General features: G+C 36.5%; 1 protein-coding gene across 1 annotated transcript in view; it reads left to right on the forward strand.

Moving 5' to 3' along the window:
- LOC105624884 (titin-like) overlaps nucleotides 1-15,446 on the forward strand; it is an 84,833-nt gene that overhangs the window by 2,098 nt on the left and 67,289 nt on the right. The window contains 28 exon segments of the mRNA XM_012206234.1: nucleotides 1,249-1,291; nucleotides 1,365-1,639; nucleotides 1,770-1,827; nucleotides 1,894-1,987; nucleotides 2,080-2,301; nucleotides 2,515-2,861; nucleotides 2,983-3,331; nucleotides 3,402-3,640; nucleotides 3,876-4,105; nucleotides 4,195-4,338; nucleotides 4,439-4,696; nucleotides 4,782-4,925; nucleotides 5,023-5,295; nucleotides 5,369-5,914; nucleotides 6,015-6,492; nucleotides 6,573-7,153; nucleotides 7,288-7,830; nucleotides 7,911-8,165; nucleotides 8,266-8,409; nucleotides 8,836-9,237; nucleotides 9,438-9,839; nucleotides 10,121-10,343; nucleotides 10,481-10,653; nucleotides 11,088-11,227; nucleotides 11,367-11,883; nucleotides 12,000-12,143; nucleotides 12,271-12,522; nucleotides 12,610-15,311. Of these exon segments, the coding sequence (XP_012061624.1) occupies nucleotides 1,249-1,291; nucleotides 1,365-1,639; nucleotides 1,770-1,827; nucleotides 1,894-1,987; nucleotides 2,080-2,301; nucleotides 2,515-2,861; nucleotides 2,983-3,331; nucleotides 3,402-3,640; nucleotides 3,876-4,105; nucleotides 4,195-4,338; nucleotides 4,439-4,696; nucleotides 4,782-4,925; nucleotides 5,023-5,295; nucleotides 5,369-5,914; nucleotides 6,015-6,492; nucleotides 6,573-7,153; nucleotides 7,288-7,830; nucleotides 7,911-8,165; nucleotides 8,266-8,409; nucleotides 8,836-9,237; nucleotides 9,438-9,839; nucleotides 10,121-10,343; nucleotides 10,481-10,653; nucleotides 11,088-11,227; nucleotides 11,367-11,883; nucleotides 12,000-12,143; nucleotides 12,271-12,522; nucleotides 12,610-15,311 (10,178 nt within the window).

The following is a 15,446-nucleotide window of genomic DNA, read 5'->3' on the forward strand; positions in this document are numbered from 1 at the left end:
CTGATTCTAGTTTTGACATCAGTCAAGCTCGGTTATCGATCAAAAAGAGCGATGAGGAGAGAATAGTAAAAAAATAAATTAAAAAAGGAAAGAATAAGAAAAAGAGAAGTAAGATGATAATTTAAATTAAAAAATTCAATATATGGATATAAAATATATAAATCTTACACAAACGTTCGCAGATATAAGACGAAAAGAAATGTTGGACCCAGTTTTATTTTGGTCAGTGACTGCTTTTGCGTAACGGAAAATGCGATTGGTCCATGGACGGCGTAGACGCATCGCGTCGCGACTCGTCGCGGTGCGCAGCGCTGAGCAAAGATAGTTGTGCCTAAAATGGCTCATGGTAACGTGATCCCTATCCAAATGCAAAAATACAATCCTGTGCTTGTAGCAGCATGTTACGTCTTTCGTCTTCTCCGTAACTCGCAAATCGTGAAATAAATGATGCTAAATGTCGCGATATCACATATAATGAGAGAAATGATTAATTTTGTAATTAGACAATTAATCCATAGACTTAATAAATTAATTAAGGAAAGTCTGTACAACTAAATTTCATATTTAAATATGTGGAAAATATAAATGTAGTATTTTATATGTACAAAACAATCAATCAATGGCTAGTCTTTTGCACATAGAATTGAATTATTAAACTAAATTATTAAATCTTATTTCTGAAATGAAGAAGATAACCTATAGAAATATTTGTAAACATTATAAAAATTTCAATTAATATCCTTATCTTTTTATGTTATAATATTTAAATTTATCCTTTTATATTTTCTGTCATCATGTAGATTTTATTCAGCTACTGATTATCTTCTAAAACTTATTCGTTTATTGTTCGAGCAAAACTATACATGATCACATTTAAATCACTATGTGTGCACATCTTTCTTCCTCGTATAACTTCTGTCGTACTTTCCAATTAGGGTAGAACTAATCGAGGAAACGAACCGTTCACAAGCTGTTATTTTCTTGTCGCCGTTACGCGCGATGACGATGCCGCATTTTTTCATCAAATTATATCTATATCGGGACGCATCGTAATTTAAATCAATTTACTCGTTAGCCTGAGAACGAACCATTGCGAAAATATATAGAAGTTATAATCCTTCCATTGGGGAGGGGGAATTGAATTTAATTCCTGATAAAATAGATTAATTTTCATGTTTAATATTATTTACATTCTAATTATACATATAGAAAGAAATTAATTTTCATTTATTTCTTTTATTTCTACAGTTCAAGGAGAGGTCGTTATGCAAACAACGCCAACGGTACCAGTGTAAGTATTACAACATTCATCAATTATAGTATTCAATAATATTTTTAATATAATTTCATTAAATTATTTACAGATTTACGGGTAAACCCGGGGATCCTTCACCACCGATTTTCGAGCGAATCTTCAAAAATGCGAGATTCGCGCAAGGTGGTAACGCGATTTTTGAAGGTTGTGTTCGAGGTAATCCGAGACCATCAGTTTCTTGGACACACAAAGGGATACCATTGTTAGAATCACGAAAGATCCGAATGTCTTATAATGAAAATTCTGGAATTGTCACACTTCAAATTAATCAGATCGGTCCGGGGGATGAGGGCGAGTACACATGCAGTGCAAAGAATCAATATGGTAGAGATTCTTTTTTTATGATTTCCACTTAGAATACATATTCTTTAAACATTCTGTTCTTCTGTTGGAATCAATGTTAGAAAACAAAACAAATAGAAAAAGCATATTACATGTTTCCTTCACTTTTTAGGCGAAGCTATTTGCTCAGTTTACATACAGCCAGAGGGATTTGGTCCTCCAGCGCAACAGTTAACAGATAGTTACAAGAAAGAATTTTCGCAAAGTTTTCAGACTAGCGATCAGAAAATGCAAAGTGGAAGTCAAATCTTTCAACAACGTAGTTATCAACAAACAACCGATAAACGAAGTTACGTTAATGGCACAACAACAAGCATTGAAGATTTTAAGGTATTACAGCTAAACACTTGATATGTGCTGTTTTGATAAAATAACAATATAAAAACGCTTAAAGTAATATTACTTACTTTTTAAATGTGCAGGTTGATACTTTTGAATACAGATTGTTGCGCGAATTGGAGTTCCGTGAATCAATTACTCGCCGTTTTGCGAATGAATCTGACTTGCAAATTTCTACGATAGTTGATCGTAATCTGGGTCCGATCGCACCTCCACAAATTACTCAGAAACCGAGAAACTCGAAGATCGTTGAAGGATCGGACGCTGTCTTTACCGCAAAGATAACTGGCAATCCGAAACCAAGAGTAAGTTGAAGTTGCATTGAAAACTGAAATATTAAAGAAATTTACACTACATTTTGCTCTTCAATGCTATATATATATATATATATATATATATAATTATTTTTATAATTATTTTCTCTAAGGCGTATTTCTACGTCATCATTAAAAGAGATATTTAATTGTTCATGAAATACCTATAAGCTTATTAACTTAGTATATGCTAAATTGTTGTAGTTAACATGGTTCAAAAATGGTCAGAGAATTCGAGATTCTCAACGACTAGAAACGAGCTACTCGAATCAGCAGGCTACTTTACGAATTCGAGTCGCTTTGCCAGAAGACAGTGGTCATTATACATTATTGTCTGAGAATCCTCAAGGTTGTACCGTTAGCTCCGCTTATCTAGCAATTGAATCCAGTGATCAAGTAGATCAAGTTCTGTATCAAGCGCATCAAAAGGAATTTATCAAGACTCAACAAATAGATTCAATCAATGAATCTGTTGACTCTAATAAGATTCTGCCACCGAATTTCGTTCGTACCATCACAGATAAGGAAGCTACCGAAGGCAAAATGACGCGGTACGTTTTGATTTGTTTTATTTTTAGTATCTTTCCAGCTTTTCTTTCGTTCTTAAATATAATTTTCGATGAATAATGTTTATGATATTAACATGAGATATTAACAAACAACATATTTCAGATTCGACTGTCGCGTAACTGGCCGTCCATATCCTGAAGTCACTTGGTATATAAATGGCCAACAAGTCGCCAATGACATGACTCATAAAATCCTTGTAAATGAATCTGGTAACAATTCATTAATGATCACGAATGTGAATCGCGCTGACGCTGGCGTAGTAACGTGCATTGCGCGGAATAAAGCCGGCGAAACTTCTTGTCAATGCAATTTAAGCGTTATCGAAAAAGAACAGGTAGTTGCACCGAAATTTGTCGAACGTTTTGTTACAACGGGAGTAAAGGAAGGAGAACCTGTGATCTTTATGGCACGTGCAGTCGGCACGCCCCTTCCACGAATCACATGGCAAAAAGTATAATAATTTATTCGACTTTTATTTGCTTATATAATCACAATTTCCCTAACACCAAAAATTTTTGCAGGATGGCGTACCGATAATGCCTAGTCCCGAAATACGTATATCGAGTGATGGTAACGGAGCTTCGACTTTAGACATCCCATGCGCCAAATTTTCAGATGCAGCCTGGTACCAGTGTACAGCGCAAAATATAGCCGGCTCCACCGCAACTCGAGCACGGCTCTTTGTAGAGACGCCAAAAGGAACGACCCCGGAACCAAGACGCCTGAATTTACCCCGACCAACGAAAGTCATCGAACCAGAGTGAGTTGATTTCTTAAGTGTTTATCAAATTAGCAAATTAACATTGATCTTTCCATGTTTTATTTTATATCGTATATTTTATATTGAAGCGCAGATAAAACGTAGAGTCAGAACTTTATACTATTCATAAAATTGACTTTTATTTTTTTTAACAAAAAATCTATTGACTTTTAATGAGATAAACTCAATAATAAATATTTGTGAGATAAAAAAACTGAACAATAAATATTTGCAGACCAGCGCCTGGCCCCGAAGTGATTTACCTGAGACATGTGGAACGCGCGAAACCTTATTTGCCGCCTTCTGAAGAAGACAAAATTTATCCCCCGCCACGTTTCATTATACCATTAAAAGATGTTCATCAAATCGAAGGTGGACGAATTCACTTCGAGGCCAGAATCGAACCGGTGGGCGACCCCACTATGAGGGTGGAGTGGTATGTCAATGGCAAAACACTCGACGCAAGTGAGTAAAAAACTTTTACATCTAATTTTTTTATTCAACAAAGTATTATCGAGTCAACCGATTTATATTGGCGCATATATCTTTCATAGGTTCCCGGGCGACTTCCGTCTTTCGCTTCGGTTTTATTTCACTCGATCTCATTAGCATCGTTCTTCAAGATAGCGGCGAGTATTTGTGCCGCGTTGTAAGCTCGACCGGAATTGCCGATTCTCGAGCCACCCTCAGTGTAACCCGTGAGTAAAGAATATTTTATAGATTTCTCTTGCGATAAATTATTACCTTTGCTCAATATAACTATATTCTATATAATTATAAATTATTTCTTTTTTTCAGCACGTGCCACGATTGAACAAGCAAGCCAACACCCCGATAGTCTTCAATATATTCAGCAGCTCGAGGATTATAGCAAGTATCAAAGACAGGAGAGCGTGGAGGAGACCTCTTCACAGCGACCGGTTTTCATCCGCCCGCTCCAGGATCTTGGTGAGCTACAGGAAGGTCGTAACGCCCATTTCGAAGCGCAATTGACACCTGTTAGCGATCCTACCATGAAAGTGGAGTGGTACAAGGATGGAAAACCAATCACAGCGAGTAAGTATTAATATATTAAAAAAAAACGATTTTAATAGTTAAAAAAAATATTATGAAAAAACTATTAATATTAACTATTTATTAGGCTCAAGAATTACTAGCATCTTCAACTTCGGATACGTCTCACTCAATATAATGCACCTACGGGCTGAAGATGCAGGTTCTTATACTGTCAGAGCTGTGAACCGCTTAGGAGAGGCCATCAGTTCCGCGACTCTTCGTGTCTTTGGTGAGTCTTAGTTTTGTTACGGATAATTATTCTCAAACGATTTTCAAATAATTTTTTTTCAATATTCTCGAATATTGATGTCTTAATTATTGTGTAGCGCGAACAAGCGTAACAACAGACTTGGGTATTCCCGAACAACTGAGATACATAGAGGCTGCCGAGGAATTGGAAGCATATCAACAGGCGATGCACCAAAAGTATGTGCAGGAGCAGCCTGAACCGAGTAGCCCACCGGAATTTAAATCGCCTATTAAGGATCAAAGCAGCATACGAGAAGGCGGATTCGCTCATTTTGAAGCACGTCTCGAACCAATCAATGATGCTGATCTCCGTGTTGAGTGGCTGAAAGATGGACGACCTGTAGAAGCTAGTGAGTAATATATAATTCTTTTCATCGAAACGTATATCATATATTTGTATTCACGGAATATTTTCGGGATTAGGTTCTCGGATTACAACTTTTTTCAATTTCGGTTATGTGGCATTGACCATTAAATACGTAACGATACACGATGTTGGCGTGTATACTTGTCGAGCCTACAACAGAGCCGGTGAGGCTCACACTATCGCTCAATTAAGTGTGATCAGCAAAAATGATGTTATTTATGACAGCCAACATCCTACTGGTCTCCAAAAAATTCAGTCTCTCGAAGATTCGAGTAGATATTCGCGACAGATTCAAGAAGAAACGCAGATTACGCAAGCACCACGATTTTTGGGTAATCTTAAAGGTACCAATAAGATCGTAGAAGGTCAACGGGCGCATTTTGAGGCACGTGTTGAACCTCAAAGTGATCTAAGTATGAAGATCGAATGGTACCACAACGGCAAACCTATTACTGCCGCTAATAGAATTCAAACATATCACGATTTCGGATACGTTTCCATTGATATTCTTCAAGTTCGTCCTGAAGATGCTGGTACATACACCGTTGTGGCTAAAAATTCTCGTGGAGAAGCTCGTTTATCTGCCACCATGACCATAGAAAGTAAGATTTTACTATTTTATTTATGCAGCATTGAAGCAATTTGCAGAGAACTAAACAAAGAACTAAACAATTATTGAGCTTTGTTGATTCTTCGTTTTAGCGCGTTCCAGCATAGATACCAGCAGTATGCATCGTGGAACTTATGAAAAAACTCAACGTTTAGAAGAATCCAAATTTATTGAGCCGCAGTATCATATCGAAGAGATCTCTAAATCAAAACCAATTTTTATTCAACCGTTGAGTGATCCTAAGCCAGTTAGCGAGGGCAAAAATATTCACTTGGAGTGTCGTTTGGAACCGATGGGTGATCCTACAATGAGAGTTGAATGGTTTCAAAACGGACGTCCGGTCACAGTCGGTTCTAGATTCAGAACTTATTACGATTTCGGATTTGTCGCACTCGATATAGTACACACTACCGTTTACGATTCTGGCGAATATACAGTCAGAGCTACTAATCATCTGGGTACTGCGCATACTTCTGCTTGCGTCAGAATTATCGGAAGATCTGACATCGTCACTGAAACACAAAATGAACAATCACTTGAGCAGATACAGATGTTGGAAGATGCATCAAGGTTTGCTTTTATTTATCGCCTTGTAATTCATATATCTTTCCATGATTATTTGTCTTATTTATTATTTCATTTGTGTATAGATATCGCAAAACTCAACACGAAGATGTCACGGTGATGCAAGCACCTCAGTTCACTCGACCTTTGCACAATATTGAAACGGTAGAATTGACCAATGTCCATCTCGAATGTCGCCTTCAACCAATTGGTGATGTTACTATGAAAGTCGATTGGTTCGTTAATGGTCGACCGGTCAAAACTGGTCACCGATTCAGACCATCTTACGAATTTGATTATGTGGCTCTAGATATTCTCGGCGTTTATCCTGAAGATTCTGGTGTATATACCTGTCAAGCTAGAAATCAGCTCGGTGAAGCAATTACTTCGTGTTCTGTAAGAGTGCACGCCAAGAAAGATTTACTTCTAGAGTCTCAACATCCCGAAGGATTGGAAAGAATACAGTACTTGGAGGATGCGTCAAAATACAAAAGGCATGAATTAGTGGATGAAGTCGTCACTGTAAAGCCGAAATTTATTACAAAACCAAAAAACCAAGAAAATCTTCGAGAAGGACAACATGCACATTTCGAGTGCAAATTAGAGCCGGTAACGGATCCGAATTTAAAAGTCGAGTGGTTTAAAAATGGTCATCCAGTAACGATAGGTAATTTATTATTTCTTCTGTAATAGTAACATACGCGAATGAATCATATATTATCTAACTACATTTTTCTTTTCTCTAAATGTTTAGTTCGCATCTATAAAATTATATTTAATCTTATACAAATCAATTTGCAGGACATCGCTTCCGTCCAATTCATGATTTTGGTTACGTTGCATTGGACGTAATTGATTTGATTGCCGAAGATTCAGGAACATACACTTGTCGTGCTGTTAATCTGGTAGGAAATGACGAAGTACTCTGTACTTTAACGTGTCGCTCGAGTGCACAAATATTAACGGACACGCAAAATGAGCTTGGACTTGAACAGATTCACTATCTTGAGGATAAATCCAAATATCAAAGACAAGAAGTTATTGAAGAAACTACCACTCAGGCGCCTATTTTCACAACTTCATTAAATAATGTCGAGATAAAAGAGGGCCAGCGAGCACATTTTGAATGTAGATTAATTCCAGTATCCGATGCAACAATGAAAATCGAATGGTTCCATAATAATAAACCAGTGAAAGCAGGCTCGAGATTCATTGAAACAAACAATTTTGGTTTTGTTGCTCTTGATATTATGTACGCGTACCCCGAAGATTCTGGGACATATACTTGCAGAGCTAAAAATATTATTGGTGAAGCTATCACTTCTGCAACCGCTATCGTTCACTGTAAGATTCGTCATTTAAAAGTTTATTCGATAATTTCTTCTAGTATCAATAGCATTAATTTTACTATTTTTTATCCATAGCTAAAAAGTCAATCTACACAGAGACTCAGAGCGAAGAAACTCTTCAACGTCTTCGCTCATTGGAGGACACGTCTCGTTATCAACGTAAAACTACAATCGAGGAAATTATTACGCAAGCCCCTGTATTTACGATGCCGATAAAAGATCTTCGTGTTGCTGAGAATCAAGCAGCGCACTTCGAAGCACGTGTTATTCCAGTTGGAGATTCTAAACTCAGAGTAGAATGGTTACGTAATGGAGTTCCTATTTCAGCCTGTAAGCCTATATATTTTGTGAATTTATAATTTATATAACATGAAAGTATATCAGAATTATTTTTAAAATATTTTTTTAACAATTTTTAACTTTTCAAAAGCAAATCGAGTAACGACCATGCACGATTTTGGATATGTCGCTTTAAATATGAAATACGTCAATCCCGAAGATTCAGGCACTTATACGTGTCGTGCTACAAACGAACTTGGAGAAGCAGTTACTTCAGCAACATTGTTCGTTCAATGTAAGTATATCATGTTAATTTAACGCACAACTCAGGTATGTATTTACGTTTCACAATCTACTAACTAATTTTAAGATAATACTTATTTTTTATAAATTTGATAGATTATCCCGATATTAATTAACATTATTAACATTTACTTTAATTATACTTTTAATTTTATATCGTTAATCTGAAATGATGTTTGAAATTTTATACCGATTTGCCACGTAACTGTCAATATGACATTTAAAAAAAATTTTATTCTTACTTTATTGATTTGATTATTAAACTTATTTGTTACTATCTACAAATAAGTATTGCGTATTTACTCGATATACTATGAGTCTACTGAAAACTTTAGTTGTTTCATGGAATACATTCAATGTATGATTTCTTTGGACGATTCCTACAATGCGCTATGTTAAAAATTCTTACAAAATGCAGCCAAGGCAGCGTTGCAGTTCGAATCACAACATGAGGGCGCTTTATCGAAACTTCAAGCTCTAGAGGATACTACGAAATATCAACGTCGCGAGGAAGAGGAGTTTGTGGTAAAAGATAAGCCATCCTTTACGGTACAACTGAACGGACCTACCAGTTTAGTCGAAGGACAAAGCGCACATTATGAGTGTCGCATAGAACCTTATCCTGATCCTAACATGAAAGTGGAATGGTTTCACAATGGCAAACCATTATCCACTGGTCACAGATACAGAACTACTTGTGATTTTGGATTCGCATCGTTGGATGTATTGACCGTATATGCCGAAGATTCGGGCACTTATGCTTGTCAAGCCACTAATAAATTGGGATCAGCGAAGAGCTCGATTAATCTTGATGTGAAGTGTGAGTAATACATGAGAACATTTGCATGATAACATAGGATTAATCGATTTCGTTGTGTATATAGCATATGTGCAGCATTTTTTTTAATTGTTAACTTTAATTTATACATTATATTTTATTCTTCTTTATCTTCTATGACAATTTAAGTTTTCTCTTCTTTATATTTCTTTGCATTAATTTAAATACAAATCTCTTTCTAGCTCGAGCATCAATTATTCATGACACGCAACACGAGAACGCATTGAAAAAAATACAATATCTTGAAGATGATTCAAGGTACAAACGAGTGATCGAAGAAGATACGATCATCGCTGAGAAGCCCACTTTCGGACGACCATTGAAAAATATTGAGCATCTTCCAGAAGGCAAAAACGCTCATCTCGAAGCTACGCTAACTCCTGTGAATGATCCGACAATGGTTGTCGAATGGTTTAGAAATGGACGCCCCATTCCTCAAGGACATAAATTTAAAACAACCTACGATTTTGGATTCGTCGCTCTCGATATTCTCTATGCTTATCCTGAAGATTCTGGTACCTATATGTGCAAAGCAAGAAATGCTGTAGGCGAAGCGATCACTACTTGTGTGATTAGCGTGGATTGTAAGTAATATTTTATATTTACACTATAATATATTCTCATAAACTATATTTAGTATGATCACCGTATATTCATTAAATAATGTCCTTTTTTCGTGGATTTTCAAAACAAACGAAAGAATACGAGATAAAGCGAGATAATTTTTCATATGTTTACTTTGCAAATTTACAAGTGCGAATGAAATTTTATATAACTTATTTTTTTACAATGGTTTTAATTATTAAAAATTATTAAAAATATGAATATATGATTTACCAATTATTTTAATTTAAAATAAAAATAGCAAAACAAGGCTTATGTCTCGATACGTTGGATGCACAACGTTTACAAAAAATTCGAGAGCTGGAAACTGTCGAAGTTAAAGAAGAAATCGAAAAAGAGGTTATTCATCAGAAACCTGTATTTTTGACACCGTTGAATAATTTGGATCATCTCAAGGAAGGCGAACACGCTCATTTAGAATGTCGTGTGGAGCCGATTAACGATCCGAATTTAAAAATCGAATGGTATACTCAATATTCAATACATATCACACACACACACACACGCGCGCGCGCGCGCACACACACACACACACACAAAATGATATAATGGTAATACAATGCTGAATAAGTCCTTGATTGAATTCTCTTTAATTTCATAGGTTTGTTAATGGAGTTGCGATTAAAACTGGTCATCGCTTCCGTACAACACATGATTTTGGTTATGTCGCTCTTGATATTCTTTATACCTATCCTGAAGATTCCGGTACTTACATGTGTAAAGCAACCAACCTAGTTGGCGAAGCCGTTAATACTTGCACTATCAAAGTCAGTTGTAAGTATCTACAATATCATGTTACTTAAATTGATATATTCTTACATGTTGGTTTTATGCTAATTGTTCTATATCAGCAAAAAATACACTCTATCCAAAGTCTAATTTTTCACTGATGAAGAACTCGACACAACATTCATATAAACAGCGATATAATTTATGAATAAAAAAAGACTATTTAAATAGTGCAATACCTTTATAAAGAAGATTTTCTTTGAAATCTATAAATTCTTGCAAACTCAAACAAGTTGTGTCTTGCAAACGACATAAAAATATTATACTTTAAAAAATCATTAATCATATTATATGACATTTCAAGAAACGTCAAATCGATAACTCTTTGGATCAAGATTGATCGTAAAATCAGATTTATTTTATTTAAAAAGTAAGCACAAGAACAAAATACATAATTATAATCTCTTTTTTTATCATAGCACGACGGAGTATTCTTTTGGATACCCAACATCCGGATGGTTTAGAGAAGATTCGAGAATTAGAGTCTCAAGGTCATCCTGCACGATTAGAAATTGAGGAACCGCCAGCAACACCACCGAGATTTGTCTCTGAGCTTAGGGTAAATAATAATAACAGTATGAATAATAATGAGAATGATAAAAAAGCAACTTATATAAATTATTGATGCCTATTATTGTGGCAAATATATAAAGCTCAATAAATGAAGTGAAAGAAGTGAATACGAAAAATTTTTTTAGGGTACCACTGAAGTATATGAGGGGCAAACAGCTCACTTCGAGTGTCAAGTAGAGCCTCTGCATGACGCAAATCTAAGAATCGAATTCTTTCACAATGGTAAACCATTACCATCGGCAGCGCGTTTCCATGTAACTTTCGATTTTGGATATGTAGCTTTGGACATTGGTCATGCCGTACCCGAAGATGCAGGACAATATTCCGTACGAGCGATTAACGCATTAGGACAATGTGTATCCTCAATCGAGCTTAAAGTAATCCCAAGAGATAACATTATTTTGGATTCTCAACGGCCGGAAGGAATGGATAAAATCAGGGAGCTCGAAGCGCAACAACCATGGAAGAGACCGGAGGTTCCAGAGCCTCAAACTCGACAGCGACCAGTCTTCACGCAACCACTGCAAAATATCGATAATATTATTGAAGGTCACACTGCGCATTTCGAATGCAGACTCATACCAGTAGGTGATCCTATGCTCAAAGTGGAATGGTTTAGAAACGAAGTGCCTCTCGAGACAAGTAAGAATTCCTAGATACAAAAGTTGAATATTAAAACGCAAAATATTAGTATAATTCTATAATACTGCGACAATATAATTCTCGCATGAAATAAATTTTTACTGTAATTTTTTTAGGTTCGCGAATCACAAAAGTGCATGACTTTGGATATGTATCACTGGATATTGCTCATGTACGTGATAAAGATGAAGGAGTTTATATGTGCCGCGCATCTAATCCGTTGGGCGAAGCAGTTACCACAGCTTCAATGAAGATCAAAAGTAAATGATTTTTTTATCTATTTAACTAAAGCTATCAAAATTGATTTTTTAACGAGTAATCTTTAGTACGATTAATTATTTAATCTATTTAATAAATTATTCTCATATTATTATATAACACATATAGCTAAGGCGAGCATACAGTTAGATACTCAGCACCCAGAGGCACAACGTAGAATCGCTCAGTTGGAAGCCAAGGAAGCCGGACGACCCGAGGAACCGGAAAAAGTGTTTGATAAACCGATTTTCACGCAGTTATTAACTGGACCAACGGAACTTTGGGAAGGACAAATGGCTAGATACGAATGCAGAGTCGTTCCTGTCGGCGACGCGAGTTTAAAATTCGAATGGTATATGAACGGAGTTGAATTAAAAATGGGTAAGATATAAATTCTTTAACATTAAATTACTATTATAATATCGCAGGTATGTAATATTAACAAAATCATTGTGCATCGATATTTAGGGTCACGTTTTCACGTAAATCATGATTTCGGGTACATAACATTGGACATTTTAAAAGTTATCCCTGAAGACTCTGGAGTCTATACTTGCAAAGCGATTAATAATGCAGGAGAGGCAATATCATCGATCTCTTTGAAAGTAAAAGCGCGTTCAGCCATCGATTCCGAGAGCATACAAACGGATGCGTGGCAGAAGATTCAATTGAAAGAAGCAGAAATGAATAAAGTGCCAGAAATGCTTGTCGATACAACTCCACAGCAGGCACCAGTTTTCACCAAACATCTCGAAAGTTTCGATAAATTGATAGAGGGTCAACATGTCTATTTAGAAGCTCAGGTGGAACCGCGAGCGGATCCTAATTTGAGAGTGGAATGGTTTAAGAACGGTATAATTCTTCAAACTGGAACGAGGCTTCGTAGTACGTTTGATTTCGGTCTAGTAACACTATCGATCAACGGACTAAGACCAGATGATTCCGCAATTTATACATGCAAAGCAACTAATCTTTTGGGAGAAGCAGTGTCAACTTGTAGTTTGAAAATTGCCGATCGTCATTGGTTATTGGGAGATACTTTGCATCCTGATGCTCTATCGAAAATCGATGCTTTGGAACAGCCTCAGAGAATCTCTACTGATCAACCGGAACCTACTTACGAAGAACCAGTTTTTATCACTCATTTAAATAATGTAGAATGCATCGAAGGTGATAACGCTCACTTCGAATGCAATGTAGAACCGTCGAAAGATCCAACTATGAAGATTGAATGGTTTTTGAACAATAAACCTTTGCCGACTGGTGCGAGATTTAAAAGCACTTATGATTTTGGTTATGTAGCTATGGACTTAACTCACGCTTACGAAGAAGATTCTGGAGTTATTACTGTTAAAGCTACAAATTCAAAAGGAAGTGCACAGACATCTGGTACTTTAAAATGTACTAGCAAGCAAAATATTTATCTTCAAACGCAACATCCACAAGGAGAAGTCGGACTTGAGAAAGTAAAAGAAGCCGAAGATGCTTATCTATCAAAATATAAAAGACCAGAAGAAGTTCCTGAATATGAATATCCTAAACCGATCTGGACAGTGCCTCTCGGACCTGAATTTAAATTGGGAGAAGCTGAACCATTACATCTAGAGGGACAAGTTGAGCCAAAGGATGATCCTAATTTAAAGATTGAGTGGTACTTTAATGGAAAACCTTTAGAACATGGTTCACGCTTTAAAATGACTAGCGATTTTGGATTTGTCACTTTGGACTTAACGGACGTTTATGAGCGTGATTCTGGTATTTACACTTGTAAGGCCTATAACAAAGCAGGCGAAGCTTTCACTTCAACGACGGTTTATTGTTCTACGAAAGAAAATATCATTGAAAGGTCGCAGCATCCCAAAGGCAAAGAAGGTCTTGAAGCAATTCAAGATCTGGAGGAATCTTTGAAACGGCAAGAAGGAGCTCCTCTAGGAGAAGAAGAAGGTCAACCACCAATGTTTACATCGCAATTCGAGAATTTGACTAATCTCTCGGAAGGAGAGATCGCTCACTTTGAAGCATCTCTGATCCCTACTGGTGATCAAACTATGGTAGTTGAATGGTTTTACAATGGCAAATCTTTAGAAGCTAGTCATCGCACGAGAACCGTTTACGCTTTCGGCATGGTTGTTCTGGAAGTTCTTGGTACTAAAATAGAAGATTCAGGTACTTATTCTTGTAGAGCTACTAACAAATGGGGTAAAGCAGAAATTAGCGTGCAATTAGAATGCATCGACAAGTCCAAGGGACAAAAACCTAAATTTACAACGCAAATTCAATCTTTGGAAGGTTTAAAGGATGGCCAATCAGCTCACTTTGAGTGTACTCTAATCCCAGTAGGTGATCCTCATATGAAAGTCGAATGGTTCCACAATGGAAAACCTCTACGGCATTCGTCACGTTTCAAGATGGTCTCTGATTTCGGCTTTGTAGTAATGGATATCGCCGGTGTGATGTCTCACGACAGCGGAGAATACGTTTGCAAAGCTAGCAATAAATACGGCGAAGATTATACAAAAGCTACGATCAAGTGCTTTGGCAAGAGCGGAGTTTACTTAGATTCTCTACAGCCGGATTCGCTTGCTAGAATTCGAGAACTCGAAAGTTATACGGGAGAACAAACAACTACATCTACGACTCCTATCGCTGAACCACCGAAATTTATTACGCAGATCGCGAACATAACAAAACTGGTAGAAGGGCAGTCCGCACATTTCGAGGCTAGGCTGACCCCAGTGAACGATCCCGATTTGAAAGTCGAGTGGTATTACAATGGCAAGAAACTTCCTCACGGTCATCGATATCGCACTTTCCATGACTTTGGTATCGTTATCCTAGATATACTCTATTGTTATGAAGAGAATTCTGGAGTTTATGAATGCAGAGCTATCAATAAATATGGTGAAGATTCTACGAGAGCAACGCTCAAATGCTTCTCTAAAGCTAATCTTGTTTTGGAATCGCAACTTCCAAAGGGCATGGAAGGCGGCTTAGAAAAAATACAAAATCTCGAAGACTCAATGATACGTACGAAAGATGAAAAAATTGTAGAAGAACGAGGCAAAGCTCCTATGTTTACTGTACCTTTGAGTAATGTCGATGGTCTACGAGAGGGAGAAAGTGCGCATTTCGAGGCTCGAGTAATTCCTACGGACGACCCAAAATTAAAGGTAAATTAAATTTCATTTAATTTTAGTATAATTTATAATAATTATTTTGTATAGCATATGCATATAAATACGCATATATATATATGCGTATTAACAATATAATATCCAATAAAATAGTATATATATATATATATA

The sequence above is a fragment of the Atta cephalotes genome (genome assembly GCF_000143395.1).
Source record: "Atta cephalotes unplaced genomic scaffold scaffold00092, whole genome shotgun sequence".
Classification (NCBI taxonomy): domain Eukaryota; kingdom Metazoa; phylum Arthropoda; class Insecta; order Hymenoptera; family Formicidae; genus Atta; species Atta cephalotes.